Here is a 17,119-nt window from a genome sequence, read left to right as displayed (position 1 = left end):
GCGCTGCGCGGAGTCGCGGCGGGCGCGGCGGCTTCCGGGCGGAGCGCGCGAGCGGCGGCGGTCGGAGCGGGAGTCGCAGCCATGTCGGCCATGGGGACTCTGGCGTTTGATGAGTATGGGCGGCCCTTCCTCATCCTCAAGGACCAGGAGCGCAAGACGCGCCTCATGGGGTTGGAGGCGCTCAAGGTGAGCGAGCGGGGCGGCCGCCGGGGCTGCCCGCGGGCCCGCGCTGGTTGGGCCGCGCCGCGCCATGCTGTGCAGAGCCATGCTGCCGCGAGGGGCGGGAGGATGCAGCCCCTGGGGCGAGGCGCTGCCGCGCTCATCGCCAGCCCCGCCCGAAGCGCAGGGCGGATGGAGCCTGGTCTGGGCCTGTAAGCATGGGAGAGATGGAGGAAGAGAGAAGACTTCGCCCCTGGTGCTGGGAATCGGCGGCACGGCGTCCGTGGGGTCTCCGTGCCGCAGATCCGCCCCGGGGCTTTGGGGCAGTCACCCCCGTGGGTGCAGCGCGCTTCTCCCCGTGGGTCCTGCCCAGGTCCCCGCTGCCCCCTCCCTTAGACCGCCGCCTGAACCTTGGCCGCCGAAGGAAGGCCGGGGCTGAGTGCGGGTGATACAAATCCCGACAGAAGAATGGAGCAGACACTGGAACAGAGAGGTTGTGGGTGCTCCATCCCTGGCAGCGTTCAAGGGGGGGTTGAATGGGGCACTGAACAACCTGGTCTAGTGAAAGGTGTTCCTGCCCCTGACAGGGGGTGGGACCTGGAAGATCTCCAAGGTCCCTTCCAACCCAAACCATTTTGTGATGATTCTGTGATGGGTGAAATTGCACTGCCTTCTCTTTTTAGTATTGCCAGCTTTTAGTAATGCTCTGAGCATTAGGGCTGTCATTTGGCTGTTCTCCTTTCGAATGCTTTATCACAGCCAGCACAAGCAATACAAGAAAAGGCATAGGAAATGTTTCTGTCATAAACCCAGTCATAGTTAGTTGTCAGTTGAATTACAGCATTTGCAGTACTCACTGTGTCTTTCATAGCTTAATGTTGTGATTTCAGAATACATGATAATGATTTAACTTCTGTCTTTATTCTCCTTTGTTGTACAGTCTCACATAATGGCAGCAAAGGCTGTAGCAAGTACTCTGAGAACGTCCCTTGGGCCTAATGGTAATAATGAAAAACTTCTAATGGTTCTCTCTTTGTAATTATTGGGGGGGATTTTCTAGACTTTCCTTCATCCTTTCAACATGCGTTTTTTAGGCTTGGATAAAATGATGGTGGACAAGGATGGTGAGGTGACTGTGACAAATGATGGTGCTACCATCCTGAATATGATGGATGTGGACCACCAGATAGCCAAACTTATGGTGGAGCTGGCTAAATCTCAAGATGATGAGATTGGGGATGGAACTACTGGAGTCGTTGGTAAGAAAGTCTTTTAAATTTAACTGTGCTTTTCCAGTGTTAAAATCAAGATGCTTCAGCTATTTTAAGAAACGTTTTGAGAAGTTCTTCTTTAGAGTATTTATTGTTGCAGTATTCCTGTGAGTTCTTGTATTAGAAGTCTTCTAATTAGAAAGAAACTTTTGTGTCCATTTTAAGTATGGTTATGTTTTAAAGTAGTGCTGAGAGCCCTTTTTATACCCTCAAAATTCTTCTGCATAATTTTCTTCTGTAATCTACTTGTCCTGCCTTGGTGCCTGTGCTTTATTTTGGTCTTAACATAATGTGGTTTTTTCTCCTAAGCGTAGCAAGTAGGGGTTTTCTTGGACTCATTTTGTTATTTAGGAAACCTTGAACTCTTAAAATACTGCAGAAAAAATCAGAAAGTGTACTTTTTAATCTGTTGATAATGTACTTAAAATTATGCACCAATCAAGAGTAACCTTTAATTTTTTTTTATAGTTCTGGCTGGGGCATTATTGGAACAGGCTGAGCAGTTACTAGACCGAGGCATTCACCCCATCAGAATAGCAGATGGTTATGAGCAGGCAGCACGCATTGCTATTGAGCATCTAGACAAAATCAGTGACAGCTTCCCAGTTGATCCACAGAACATTGAGCCTCTGATCCAGACAGCGAAGACAACTCTGGGCTCTAAAGTGTGAGTCATAAAAACAGAGTATTTAACCTTCCGTTGAAAACCCTGTGCGTGGAAAGGAGAAATCCTGGTGTTTTGGTGGATTATTAAATTGTTTGTGTTATTGGATGCTGCTGAAGGCTCTTCTGTGTTTTGTTTTGGCTAATTCCTCAGTGGACTCATGTCTCAGGATAAGAAATTGTGTCTCTAAAGGGTCAATTCCATGAAGTTAAACAGCTGCAGCATCAATTTCATTCTAACCTGTTAGTTCCAGGTTTCTGCATCATAGCAGGTTCCAAAAGTAATGTAAGTCTGTTAAAAATAATTATGTGTCATCTTTTGTTGGCTTTTTTCCCCGCTAAAAAAATTTTAACTTAGGATGGTTCCTTAAGTTCATTTTCCTTTATGGGTTCTGTGTGTAATTCATAAATTCAGACATTAGAAGGGCTTCCTTTGCAGAGCTGTCTTAAGAGTGGTTTCTGTTTCTTGAATATTCTATAGTAGTTAGTTCTCCTGACTTGTTCCAAATCTGTATTGAGACTATGTTCACAAAGGCTCCTCACACTAACCATATTGTGTGTTCTGTTTTCTGCGATAGCCAGCACCTTCTATTTCTGTAAACAAACAAGCAGGGCCTCCTCTTTTAGTGTAGTGTGCAAAAGTTGATTGCTATAGTGATACTTTTTTGCTGTTTGAGATTGATTGATTGATAAAATCACCTTTTTCTTCCAAATTGGGGAAATGGAGTGCAACTTGATTGTATTTTTTTCAAACCTAGAGTGAACCGCTGTCACAGGCAAATGGCAGAGATTGCCGTCAACGCCGTACTGACAGTAGCAGACATGGAACGTAAAGATGTTGATTTTGAGCTGATCAAAGTGCAAGGCAAAGTGGGTGGTAGACTGGAAGATACTCAGTTGGTTAAAGGAGTGATTGTGGATAAAGATTTCAGTCATCCACAGATGCCTAAAGTAAGTGATGTCCTTGTGTGCATTTCTTGTGTGTAACGGCTTAAATAAGAATTTCTAGTCTACCTCAGATGTCACCCTCATTTATTAAGTATTTACACGGTCTTGTGGTTTGGCTTGGCTTTTGACCCATGTATCAGCAGAGGAAGGGACAAGGAGCATGACATTTTTCATATTGGAAGAGATCAAGTCAGAATTTACAACAATATTGAGAAATTGTGGTGGAAGGGGGGAATTACTGTATTACTAAGTGAGGACAGGTGCAGGGTTCTATGTTGTGTAGAAATAATTATTCCTCATGTGTGATATGCTTAATATGCTTAGTGCAATGCAGTGTCGAGATTCTTAACCTTTATGAATTGCCATGTTGTCCTGTTTGGAACACCCCAGAAGCTGTCCTTGGTTTTATGCTTGGTGTAGGTAAGGTCTCCAAGTCTTTGGGCAGTGTACTTCAAGAAAACTTCTACTGTTATAAAATATTTTTCTAGCAGGTGACACTGTATCCTGTGAAAAGGAAGACAAGTGGAAAGTATCACTCATCTAGTAGTTGAAAGGTTGTTACAAAGATGAGTAGTATTCTCAGTGGTCACAGTGCATAGGGATGGTTTAATTGAAATTGGTTTTGTTTGTGAAACATTAAACCATAAAAAGGCATCACTGGTAAAGATTGTTAAGGGCTTAAACAGTGTCTTGGAGCTATGGAATTTGTTCTAAGTGGTTTATAGAGACTATTGACAGAATTATTTTGATGTAATTAGTTCACTTCAGAATAAGTTAAATGATCTTCACATTTCCTGCTATGCTTGTGTTTATAAAGATATGACTGTATGTTTTGCAGATACAAGAAAGCTATGTTAATGAGGTCAAAAATCATCTTTCTTTTTTTTTTTTTTAATTGCCCAGGAGCTAAAAGATGCTAAAATTGCAATCCTTACTTGTCCATTTGAGCCACCTAAGCCTAAAACCAAACATAAGCTTGATGTCACATCTGTGGATGATTACAAGGCACTGCAGAAATATGAAAAAGAGAAGTTTGAAGAGATGGTGAAGCAGGTAACCTTTAAGATGATACCTGTTTTCTTTGTCTTTCATGGCCTTCAGGAAAAAACAGCATAGTGCATTGATTTATTCCTGTAAATGAGCTGCTAATCCTGGTGGGAAGCAACATACCAAGTGATTGTAATACTATGAATCAAAGTTAAGTTTATGTAAGAAAGAGATGCCAGCTTGGTTTAAAATATATTCTGATCTCTCTGTGTGCCAGAGGTTTCTTCTTGAGAATTGTCTTTTGAGTAAGTTGGGAGAATTAAAACCATGGACAGTGTTTTTTATTCCTTTGTTAGTTCTGATCAGAAGTTGATGATTTGTGTTGCTTTCAGATAAAAGACACTGGTGCAAACCTTGCCATTTGCCAGTGGGGTTTTGATGATGAGGCAAATCACTTGCTGCTCCAGAATGAGCTGCCTGCTGTTCGTTGGGTTGGTGGACCTGAAATAGAAGTAAGTAAAACTGGACTTTGTACCAGTTGTCAAAACATTGGTGAAGTAATGGGCTGTACCAGCTAAAAGTTCAGGCTTTCTGGGTAGAACTGCATAATTGTGTACATGGGGTGGGTACTGGAGAAAAATTGTTGGGGATTTTTGAGAAGAACCTACCGTGAAGGGGATTATGCTTTATAATTGGAGCATGTGCATATTGCTTAATAAAAGTTGTAGGTGTCTAGGAATGTTTCTGCTTTAGTCCTGATGTTTGCAGAAATAAAACAGTGTCTGAAGTACTTTGAAGCGATGGGAAGATAACCTTTTGGAGCAGGCATTTGACAGATGGTTTTCCACTAGTTTTATGTTCTGAAAACACCATGGAAATACTCTGTTAGAATAACTCGTGGCTGTTTAACTTCAGCTGATCGCCATTGCGACGGGAGGGCGCATTGTGCCTCGCTTCTGCGAGCTCACGGCAGAGAAGCTGGGCTTTGCGGGTGTGGTGCGAGAGATCTCCTTCGGAACAACCAAGGACAGAATGCTTCTCATCGAGCAGTGTCAGAACTCCAGAGCTGTGACCATTTTCATTAGAGGAGGAAATAAAATGGTGAGATGCTTGGTTTGATACATAGTTGCAGAATGTCTAGTTTCTTTGTAAAGCAGATTAGTACACCCTTCTTGATTTTTGTCTACATTTTTTTTAGAGTGTGGGCAAATAAAAATGGGTAAGGCTCATAGGCAGTCAGGACTGTGTGTCAGAAGTAACTTTGTCAGATTTACATCCTATGTTTTTGAATGAAAACTTCTGTTTTCTCTCTGTTAGACCATGTAGTTCATAAATACAAAAATAATTTTACCTGTGGATGCTCTTAATTTTTTTGTCTCATGAGAGGGCCACTTTTATGAGTAAAGACATATTAGCATATTTGAAAGATTTGGTTTTATTGTAGACCTAGTTGTATCACCTCTGATTTAGTCCAGTTAAAATTATTTAAAATAAAAACCCCCAACTAGTGCAAACTGTATATCCCAACACCTTATATCCCCCACTCCCCCAGAACTGAAACCACTTTAAATGCTTATGTATTTAAACTGGGTTTTGGTTGCACTATTAGTGTTAAATTATATTTACTATAGGTCAAGTGTTACTTTAAATGAAAAACCTTGGGAAAAAAAGGGCATACCCTAGTCTGAAAATTTCTTTTAAGAAAGCAGAAATACTGCTTTAAAGGTTAGCGTTTCTGTTTAATCTCCTACATCTCTTGAAGCGGAGAGAGGACAGAAACTGCAGCCTGAAAATAATGTTGGCATTTAAAGTTCAGTGGTTTTTGTCTTGTACATATGCAAGATTGAAAATCTTATCCATGTAAGCTTTTGTTATTTCAAATTATAGATTTAACAAATAACAGTGTATTTTTGTGTATATTTTTATTCCTTCTTTGCCACTGGATGTCTAACATTCTCTATTTTTAAATAGTGTACCATAGCAGTAGTAGAGCTGCATTGGAGCCATAAAAAGATCTTACAGTTTATTTGCAGTTTCCATGTCTGTATTAGGAACTGTATCTTCACAGCCTTCAGATGTGTGTATTGTCCAACACACGCTATTCTGTGCTTCCAGATCATTGAAGAAGCAAAGCGCTCTCTTCACGATGCCTTGTGTGTGATCCGGAATCTCGTTCGTGACAATCGTATTGTGTACGGTGGTGGCGCTGCTGAAATATCTTGTGCCTTGGCAGTCAGTGAGGCAGCAGATAAGGTAAGAAAGGAGCAGTTAAAACTTCCTTTAATGTATGAAGGATTAAGCCTGCCTAAAGAGATTCCAGAAGAACTTCAAAGATCTTCCAGAAAGTTCCGTAACATGCGCTTTCTGACATTCCCTGATAACCAGCGTTAAAAGTTATCCTTCCCTTCCCTGTAAAAAGTCATTACCAGTACTTTTTACCTTCTGTGCTAGGAGCAGTTTAATTTTTCTTTAATTTTCAAGTAGTTATCATCCAGAGGTATTCGCTAAGTTATTATAACCCAAATAAAACCTGCATATTGTGTGTATATATTTTATATCTAGCATGAAAATCTGCTTTTACTAGCATTGAAGTTTAATAACTTATGAATTTGAATTTCTTTTCATCTAGTGCCCATCTTTGGAACAGTATGCTGTGAGAGCTTTTGCAGATGCCCTGGAAGTAATTCCCATGGCCCTCTCGGAGAACAGTGGTATGAATCCAATACAGACGATGACCGAAGTGCGGGCGAGGCAGGTGAAAGAAAATAATCCTGCCCTGGGCATTGACTGTTTGCAGAAGGGAACAAACGGTAAGAAACTGCAACGTGGAGATGGAGGAGCATAAAAGCTTTTCTTTCTCAAAAGCTCAAAACACTCAATATGGTTTTTTTAAACCTGTGCATCACTTGAATTATTCTAACTGTTGTGCCTTGCCATAATAAATGGGAATGTACATGGAGAGTACATGCATGTCTTCCAGGAAGAAAATGTATAATTGTTTGAAAACCTCTATTTGGTGTCAAGATTAGTTAAAGATGTTGACTGATATTGTAGTGCTGGAAAGAAGGTTGCTTTATGATGAGATGAGTAGGCTGTGCTTTAAATACTGCAGTTTTAGTGATCCAGGTTACACTACAGTCCTAGAAACAGTTGTTTTCAGAAACAGCTTGTGAAGAAGCTTTTTGTGGACAAAAGGCTGGAAATATTTGTAGACAATGATATTCACACCAATATGTCTGCATATATAAACCTGGAGCAAATATGTGAAGACTAAGAAGCCAGTGTATAAAACGTTATTTTCATCTGGATCTACACTTCTCACCTTCTTTCTCTGTTGGTTTTTTTCAGAAAAGAATGTGGTAAACTGTTACTTGTACATTCATAACCCTTCTTTGATTAAATGTTCCTGTTTGATGGCATTTGAACTTTCACTTCTTTAGCATTTGGTCAGCTTTGGGTGCTTTTAATATATGTTTATGGAAACTTTGCTTTCCACCATTCTGCATTACGTTTTGAAAAGCAGAATCTAGTTGGGAAAAGAGTTGTATCTTATTGTCCTAGGATCTTTGGTAAGAACCCAGATGTAAAACTCTTGTTTGTACAAATTATGTTTGTAAACCACAATGGCCAAGAGTAGTAATTTCAAAGTGTTCTTTAAAATGATGTGGAATTTAGTATCACTGATTACTAACACTTACAGGTTAGGTGTTACATCCAGATTTGAGGAGGGTGTCTAATTTTTCTGCTTCCTTTTGGCAGATATGAAGCAGCAGCATGTTATAGAAACCTTGATTGGCAAGAAACAGCAGATTTCTCTGGCAACGCAGGTTGTTAGGATGATCCTGAAGATTGATGATATCCGTAGGCCTGGGGAATCTGAAGAGTGAAGGTTGAAAAGCAGGAAACATTAAGGGGCCACAGCAGTAGCGAAGACGGTAGTATTCTGATGCTTCATCTTCAGCTATTTATTCTGGACACTTCTTGTTTCACATACTGTAATGGCTAGTTGCTGGAAATAAAACAATTTAGCACTGGTGATTTCAAGACTTGTTTCAGAAGTATTGTTGTATCTTTTCTTAGACAGGTGTGAGTATTCATAGAAAACACTTCTTGAATGTATAGGGAAAAAAGCATAAATAATGCAGCAGTAAAATGTGATGGATCCTTTTCCATTGTTCCTTATGGGGGAAGCCCATAGAGTCTCATTTTAAGTGGTCTGTCACTCTTCAGTGAAACTAGCAGAAATTACTTCAATTATTTTAACTAAATTTAATTAAATATTAACTAATTATTTTAGCCTCCAGTAATTCTCATATGTTAAATATATTAAGTATAACATTTCAATCTGAAGATTTAAAGGAACTGTATTTCTTGCTTCCAGTTGCTTCCATTTTTTTCTCTTCTTGTTGCCCTGTTCCTGATTTATGAGGATTAAGGAGAGTTTTTTCCCAGGGTCATACACATTCAGCCAAGTGAGGGTTCTTCCCAAAACTTTGTCTATAATACCACAGGTGAGTGTGCCTACTTAAAAAGTCCCCAGTATGATCTTAGAGTGGTAGAGTAAGATTGATTAGTAAAGTGCCTTGGCTGTGAAACTGTCAGCAAGAAACAAGTGGTAGACCAGAGCTAATGTATGATTTCCTTGAAAGATTTTAAAAGTGAGGGAAGTGTTACAAATACAAGTAACAATGCCAACTTGGCATTACTTGTGTTACGTAGGGCAGAGGAAGCTCTTTACTGGCCACTGTTTGCTAGCAGGTCATGTTCTGATGGGTTTTTGCTGTGACTATACCTCCCTTGAGTCAAACAAAACTCTTCAGTGAGTGTTGATAGAGGAAGAATGGTAGAAACAAGTTGACTAATTACAGGACTGGTTTTATTTCTAGAACTGTTAGAGGAGGAATCATGCAAAGCTTTATTGTCATTGATAAAAAATTAGTCGTAGGTGTTTCATCATTACTCTTTTGACTTTTCCCAAATCAGCTTCATTTAGATGCAACAACAGTTTATCAGTTTTACTGCTGCTGAGCTCTGGCATTCTGAATCTGTTCAGGGTTGTGTGAGTCTAAAAATCCATAAATACCTGGGCTCATGTAGAGCCACCTCTTACTTTGCTTGCTAATACAAGAGGAAAACAGCTGTAGCTAGAACTTGAAAGGGAGCAGTGTAGTTCTACTAATGTACCCCTTTCACCTCATGGTGAAGTTGTCCATGTGGTAGAAAGGAAGTGAGAAAACAGTCCAGTTTTACTATTCACCTTCTTTCCTCTGGCATGGTCGAACCCCTTTTGCCATCTAAGCTCCATGAAGTTACAGTTTTTGACTAAACTGCTGCCTAATACAGAAGCCCCTAGGAACACAGGACAAATGACTTTGAAAGTTGAAATTACGGCTTTACTGATCTGACTTGAGGAAATAAACATTTTGTGGTCTGTATATAAATACTTGTTAATGTTCAACTAGATCTTAGTATGGGAAGTCTGAAGCTTGGCAATGGGACTTTGATAAAATTGTAAGAAATGGAAGTGGTTCATTTTTTCAGGGGTTTGTACTTCTGCAACATAACAAATGTGTGGCATTAGCACTGTCAGTCAGTGCTGCATCGAGGCAACTGGAGGACAAATGGCTTTCATCACAGCATGCAACATGAAACTGGAAGTATTAAACCAAATTAATGCAGCAACTGCAGCTCAAACTGGTACACTTTCGCAGCAGGAGTAATTACATTTGTGCTTTGACAGAACAGTGGGAATACCCATATTGGTAATTTGTGTGCTGGTCTGGCTCTGGTCAAACAAAACAGGAAACATCTGAATAACAGCAAGGTTGGGCAAGGCAAACAGTGATGTTCAAATTAATCACGGTACATTTGTAACTACTGGGCAATAAAAGCCTGGCCTGCTGGTGTGTTTGGAAATAAGGTCCATGGGCCCACAGTTCACACACTGCTCCATGACTCCTGGGAAAATGCAGGGTTCACCACCGGAGGGCAACCTACACCCATCACTGCCGTGGCAGACTGCATGTGGATTTTTTAAAATCGAGCTGAGGCAGCCGGCGGGTCTTTCCCGGCATCACTGAGGGCGCACATGGATGTCATCAGCAAGACCTGAATCTTTCCAACTTCCCCTCAAGGGCTCAGTTACTTGAGATAATTTCATTACTAGTTCCATGTGCCCTCTTACATCTAAGTTGTCACATCGTCATAGGACCCTTAACTTGGCCCTGCCTGAATGTCCTGCTACCTCTATCTCTGGTACCAGCTGCCTTTCCCCAGCCTCATCTGTTGGTCTCTCCTGCTGTGTTGCCAAGCCTGGGCTCCTTTCCTCCTCAGTGCAGGGACACAAGGCAAGGCTGCCAGGAGCACAATGCACAGTGCACAGACTCCTCTCGCTCCCTCCTGGTCACACTCAGACTGTAGCAGCTGTGGGGGGCCGTGCATCCAGGGCTGAGCTTTTGACTTCAGGTGCGTCACAGTCTGAGTGGACTTTTTTCAGGAATAGGATTAAGCAGAGCTGTGAAGCAACTTTCGTTTCTCTACAGACACTTTAATTCTTCCTTTGCTTAGGAAAAAAGTCACTTTTTGATCATTTCTGCATACTGCATGGGGAAAGATGCCTTATGATGTGAACAGTTCCCATCCCAATGATCCAATCTGACAAGTTTACAGATAGGATCATAAGTGGAGCAAATCAAGCAGGTTTTGCTAATCCGCAGGTCTGTTAGCTCTCCCACTAATATCAAGACAATTGGATATTAGGATACCTAGACGTACCTAATCTAAGCTCAGTGGCTCCAGAACCTGCCTGGGCTGTATGTTTTTATGCTAAGTCTGCGCAGGAAAGCGGGCACCATGGTAGCTGCTCTCCTCTGTGGCAGGATGGCAGGACTGTCCCTTGCAGTATTAATAATTGCTGTTACATTGGCCATGGGCATGGTTATTACACCCTCTGGACTCTCATTATCATCATCTGAGGAGCGATGACTCAGTTGTTAGGTTTGGGTCTGGGAGACCCTTGTTTGTCCTCCCTGCACAGAAGTACCTCTCCATTTCATGTCTTGGAGGGTTTCCCAGGAACCTTCTGCCAGGGAACATTTCTCACCACGTTAAAGAGCTAATTAACTGGACTGACAGTGTTTGCTTTATAAGCAACTCATCTCTGTGACACAAGAGAGACACTTTGCTAAACTCAAATGACTCTGGAGTAAAGCTGTAGTCTGTTCTCTGTAAGATGTGGACTCTGTGATACCTGCCTGGTATACATGCACTAGAATCCGTGTTCCTTGTGAGATTCCTCCCCAAGCTATTTGGGACCAGTAGTGGTGTTGTGGTGAGGCTCCTGGCTCACTGCAGCACAGGCACTGAGAGACACAGGTCTCTGCCAGCTCTCTGGTGCCTAGGTGCTCACTGAGCATGGGAAAATGGTGGGGGTGAGAGAGAGCTGGGGAGAAGCTCTCCCTCCTCTGCTCCAGTGCTGCATTTAAGCTCAGACCATGCCCTTGCTGCTTGCCTGAACTATGTCTCAGTTATGCCTGTGCCTTGCTGATACTGATGCTGGTTTGGCTTTCTGGCTTGTCCTCAGTTTTGCCTTGTCAAGTTGGACTTGCCTGGTGATCTTGACTTTTCACTGACCCTGGTCACTGTGGCTGAACCTGCCCTGCTTTTTTTTGTTTGGGTACATTGAAGCCAAGGATCTCTGGAAGAGAACAGTGGCCAGAAGTAGTCTGGAAAGAGAATTTCTGAAGGCTATTGAAGGAGTCCTTACTCTTTGACATGGGCAGCTCTCCTGCAGTGTACAAGCAAGAAGGTCTGTTCAAGCAAAAGTAGAGTGAGCAAAGGAAAGATGGAGAATCTCAAGGAAATCAGCACAATCTGATAACTTGATCACAGGGAATGGTGGGCACTTGGAACTTTAGTCAGGTTGTAAAGAAATATAAAATATTAGAATTAGGAAAATAGATGTCAGTATGAGCTGTCATGGACTGCTAAAGGCATCAGCTCTGAGGGATGAGGTACTAGCAGAAGCTCTCTCTCCCTCTCAGAAAAGTCAAGCAGCTGAGTAACCCAGGATTTCAAACGCTTGGTGTGTATTCCAACTCTTTATCTGTTTGAAGTAGGGCCCATAATGGGATACAGTGGTTTTTGACAAGAAGAAAAGATAATGACTGCTTCAGTGTCATCTTCAAAGTATTCCAGTGCAGTGGCTGAAGAGGGAGCAGCAATGAAGAACTTCTTCCTCTGTATGAACCAGCTGTGCTGCCAAGGAAGATATATATTCCCTTCCCTGGACTGCAATATGCAGTTTAATTCTCAAATCCATGGGGGAGGAAAACATCTATAAAGGACTGTTGTTGAGCTTTTGGTGGGGTACCCTTCCTTCTCAGACCAGGGTAAAAGAGCAGAGGAGGCTGCTGTTCTGCTAAGTTCTTTACTTCATAGTCTCATGAAGGCAGAGTTCGAAGGGCAAGCAGCAACAGCAGCAGCAGGCAAAAACAGCTGCTTCTTCTTCTATATGCTCTATACATTATACTCTATCCTCTATATACTCTATTTTCTAGACTCTATATTTTTTCTTACAGAAGTGTGGATTTTATTTGTTATCTGACCAATAAGATTAACACACAGTTCTAGTTTTTCTTAACCTATCCTGGTCTAATTCTAACAGTTCTAAGTCTTACACAAGTGTTACATAGGTATTACACAGATTTGTGTGTACAGTTTCTATCAGCTCTTATTGTTTATGTGAACACTATCTAAAAAATGTGAGCAGTATAATTCTATCTATATTTTGTCTAAAGTAAAAAATTCTGTGAAAAGGTAACACTGCTGCAGTAAGAACTGTGTTTGAGGTCTCTGCTGCAGCTTTTTAATGTTGAAAGCACTTAGCATATATTTCTACTAAAAGTTAAAAATCTCTATTTCTATTTCACTTTGGTGTGGCTTCATGTATGTCAGCTTGTCCAAAGGTTTTAATTCAACCCCTGTGCTTTGGCTTCCCCCTGGGCCTGAGTCCAGAGGAGCTTTCACTCCAACAGACCGCTACACTTATTCTCCACCTATCTGCAGGCTCCTCCTAAGTCAAAATCTGCTGAAAGCTGGGAAGTGTCTTTGAGGAATTGTGACTATATGCTTGCCTTGTCCTTATAACTATTTTTAAGAGACAGGATATTGGATTAGGTTAAACCCTTGGTTTAATGTGGAAGTTTAACTATGTTGAGACAAGCTCTTCAAACTTTGTGCTATAGATAAAACTAGCTGATGTAAAGAGCAAGGAGTAACTGGCTAACACTGGTGAACTGGCAGATTGTTTCTGATTCTCACAAGGCAATTGTCAAAAATATGTAGCTGTCTAAGACTTCTAAAGAGGTACATCTAAGACTTTTAGATGTACCTCTTTTCCTGGAGCATAGTCCAAAGTTACAGGAAGAGTACATTCTTCCCATAGCCTAATTTCTGTGAGAAAACAATTTTTTTTTTTTATATTTGGGTCAATCTTGTATAAGTTCAATTAACAAAACATTTAACTCATTAAAATTTACAGAGATGCCACTGAAGCAACATTGCTTTCCTCCTTTAAATATTTTGATTAGTTGAATATTAAATGAACAGTCTTGAAAAGATTTCCTTGAATTCACATTTAATTTGAAATTATTTGGTTTTAAAAGAAAAATTAATAGAAGTCAAATATTTAAAAATCTGTTTTGAATTTAAAGGTTTTGTGATTTCTGATGCAGTATGGTGCCTTTTTATACCATGTGAAGAAAATCGTCCGTTTCTCTACAACTTGTAAGTAACCAAGCTGATTCCTAAAAAATGTCATTTATTTTTTCTCTCCAGATCATGAGGGAGTGGTTTCCCTGCTGGCACAAACAGAGGCTATGTACACAGGGAACTATCTGGTGTCACATCAGCTGCTCTGATCTCAGGGCATCAGGGTCTCACACTGTCTCAGTTTCAAGATTTGATTTATGTGCCTTATGGCACCTAGTTCTCAGAGTATCATAAAAAAACTGCCCAACATTGAAATTGCTGAGTTCCCACTCTCTAAACTGAACTGTCTCGTGGGGAAATTCTCTACCAGCTGCTTGTACTCATCACTCACTGACCATTCTCATCACCCAGCTCACAAGTGAGAAGTCCTCTGCAATCTCCTGACCATTCCCCTATGTGTGCACCACTGACTCCCCAGCTGCCTGCTGCTAGGTGTGTGTACCCACAACCCACTGGCAGGAGCTGATGGTCCCCACACTCAGCTGGGTTTTCCAGTGAAAATAACACTTCTCCAAGAACCCTTGAACCATGTCTTGATGTGCTCACCCCAAGTAGTCATGGATTCTCCCTGCTCTCTGCTGCTCTTTGAATTTGAGTCTTGCTCTGAGCTGACGTTAGCTGGTTTCTGTTTTCCACATCCAGCTACTGTGCTGGCTGGCATTTTGCAAGTGCCTTGACTAGACAGTTCGATATGAGGTCTTCTCATTAACGCGTCCGCTGCAATTGGAAGAAGGCCAAAGGCTGGGAAAGGCAAGTTTCCAGCACTGCCTTTGATTTAAGGGCAGCACTAATAGTTAAGGTTAAGTGAGTGCAAGTGCTAGTGACTGGGAGTGAGCACAGAGGGACAGAAGGTGATTTGGGCCAAGGAGTGGGGAAGAAGGAGTGACTGAAATGACTGAAAATCCACTTAGGAAACATCCTTAGCCAAGTAACTTCGGCACAAGGTTGCAATGGTACATCCTCTTAACACTTGCTACGCTGCCTTGCATTTCAGCTACATTGACTCGCTCCTAAGAAAAGCTACTGCTACAAATCCCATGGGAGCTCCATTTCTGACTCCCCAGGATCTGGGTCAAGCTCTCTCTCTTGCTATTTCATGCAGGGATCATGTGAGTTCCCAGGAGATGGACAGATGATCACAGCCTTGCCTTCTTTTCCTTGACAAAGGAAGTTTGCACCAATTTCTTCTCTTTTGCTAATATAGAAAGTATGTAGCCTCCAGCTCCTGATTGTTAGGAAGAGCAGAGAGCAGAGGATGTACCTGTTCCAAAACTGAGCAGTGAATATTAATGATTTTCAGTAGAAGTACAGAAGTTAACTGGGACAACAAAGTTCAGAGACTGCTGCAGTGATTTCATTCCCTGGCTGAAAATAAGTATGGGAGGAGATGAAACTCAGTTCTGGAGGGAGCACTTTAGAGCTGCTGGAAAACAGGTCATGTTACTAAGTCCCAGGCAAATCTGGATTCCTGAGGCAGGAGTTATAGTGGGTATGGGTGTTTGAATCCTTGGCGTGCTCCCAGCACTGGAAGCTTCAGCTACTGCAATGCAGCAGTGTGAGCATCCAAGGGACTGAGATGTGGCAGTGAGAATTCCTGTAGTGAAACAGTCCCTTTAAGGTAATGCAAAAAGCAGATCATACCTTGCTCCAAGAAATTGCTCTGCAGATAAGGCAGAATAGGGGACAGGACCACACACCACTGGTAGTTAGTGTGGGAGTATAATCCTTACTTCCAGATCTGAGCTGCAGTCTCTGCTCCAGCTCATTAAAGGAAGATGGGCCAGCTCCTATGAGGGTTTAAGCAGTGCCACAGATGAGATTAGCAGAGTCTTGCCAAGCACACAAAGAGGGTAACTCAGTGAATCTGGTGTCCTGATTGTCCACATCAGAGACCTGGTCCTGTTGGCTTCTGCTGTGTGTGTCAGGATTTCTGTGGAAGTCAGGACCTGAGTGACCAGTAACAGTGCACACCCAGGCTGTGCTCCATCATGGAGCAGGGATACAGAAAGGATGTGCAGGAAATCATTTACACATACCCCAGTTTACATGCTACCACAGTTTACCAGCCCCTAATGTAATGCTGAATTTATCTAGTGCTTGATTTACTAACCTACAGTAAACACGTATATTTATCCTCTCTGCATACTAATATAACTAAATCTTGGGGCAAAGCTGTAGACCTGAAAATTGAGAAGGTTTGAGAAGGCTATAAACCCCTTTCTCAGCAACTATTCTCAGCTATTCCCTAATCAGTAGCCTAGTGACAGCACTATAAGGAAAGAAAATGTGTGAATGTGAAGACAATCCAATAAATTCCTCTTCTCTGAGGCTGCGAAGTCTGTCTCAAGACATGTATTGGCTGATTTTCTGTTCTTAAATGCTTCTTTTCAGCCCCATGACACAGGCAAGAAATTGTCTGCTTTAGGGACTGCCCAGATATGACTGGTGTGCTGGTGCTTACCAGACAAGCTACACAGAAGGGTGAGATTTACTCCTTTAATCTAAGCAATATGTGTCTACATAAGCTCTTCCCTTGTCTGCAGCCTGCCAGGTAGTAGCCCTTGCCTCCTAATTGCAAGAAAATTATTTGTCAATGAAATGGTGGCTAGATTTATCTCTGAAGTAAATACATCTTTAAATCACAAAGACAATGAAGCTGAGGCTAATGAGGGAGATTTGCAAAGCAACAGCTTTGTGGACAGCATGGAAATTTCTTCCAGTATCCCATGAGACCCCAGAATAAAGGGAAGAGCCGGAAGAAAGAGCTGAACAGTATCCAGCCTAAAGTGAGCCAGCCTTGCTAGAGACCTGCAGCAGACCTGGAGCTCTGGTATTGCTCTTGGTAAGAAAGGGTTCCTCTCCTCTAGCAAAGAGTTTCTTTTCCTTTACCATTATCTAATTAGGATTACATATGGGAAAATAGCAGTTTCCCCATGCCATTTTCTTCAAACCTTAAGAAGATGAAAATTTAGAAGCAGGGATGTGAAATCCAGCCTAATCCAACCTGAGCATTGGTCCTTACCTGCTACTCTCCCCTGCATAATTCCAACATAAGGATGATACCCAGCCATCCTGTCTCTGCTAGAGAGCTCAAAACAGTCTCCTGAGCTGCTAAAGGACAGCAACAAAATCTGTATCAGAGCTTGGCAAAATAAGTAGCCACGCCAAAAACTGGAAGCACAGGAAACAGGACCTGGGTCCATACAGACATTATTGCCCTTGCTTTCGCTAGCATGAGGTAAGAAGGGAATGAGTGGAAAGGAAAATGAGCAGTCAGGGTCAGGACTTGCAGTTCTCTGCCTAACTCTGGAAGAACAGTG

The 17,119-nt window shown here is 41.9% G+C and overlaps 1 protein-coding gene across 1 annotated transcript; it reads left to right on the top strand.

The window, feature by feature from the left end:
• Window positions 1–19: 19 nt before the first annotated feature.
• On the top strand, window positions 20–8,072 carry CCT5 (chaperonin containing TCP1 subunit 5). Its single transcript, XM_042048702.1, has 11 exons — window positions 20–186; window positions 1,100–1,160; window positions 1,254–1,418; window positions 1,899–2,097; window positions 2,852–3,044; window positions 3,945–4,094; window positions 4,421–4,540; window positions 4,944–5,129; window positions 6,144–6,281; window positions 6,658–6,838; window positions 7,788–8,072. The coding sequence occupies exons 1-11, from the start codon at window positions 82–84 to the stop codon at window positions 7,913–7,915; spliced, it is 1,626 nt and encodes a 541-aa protein (XP_041904636.1). The 5' UTR covers window positions 20–81; the 3' UTR covers window positions 7,916–8,072.
• Window positions 8,073–17,119: the final 9,047 nt, after the last annotated feature.

Source organism: Corvus kubaryi, unplaced genomic scaffold, assembly GCF_017639235.1.
Source record: "Corvus kubaryi isolate FWS band 111438036 unplaced genomic scaffold, C.kubaryi_AGA036_p1.0 68, whole genome shotgun sequence".
NCBI classification, from domain to species: domain Eukaryota; kingdom Metazoa; phylum Chordata; class Aves; order Passeriformes; family Corvidae; genus Corvus; species Corvus kubaryi.
This window is presented reverse-complemented; position numbering and strand designations above follow the sequence as displayed.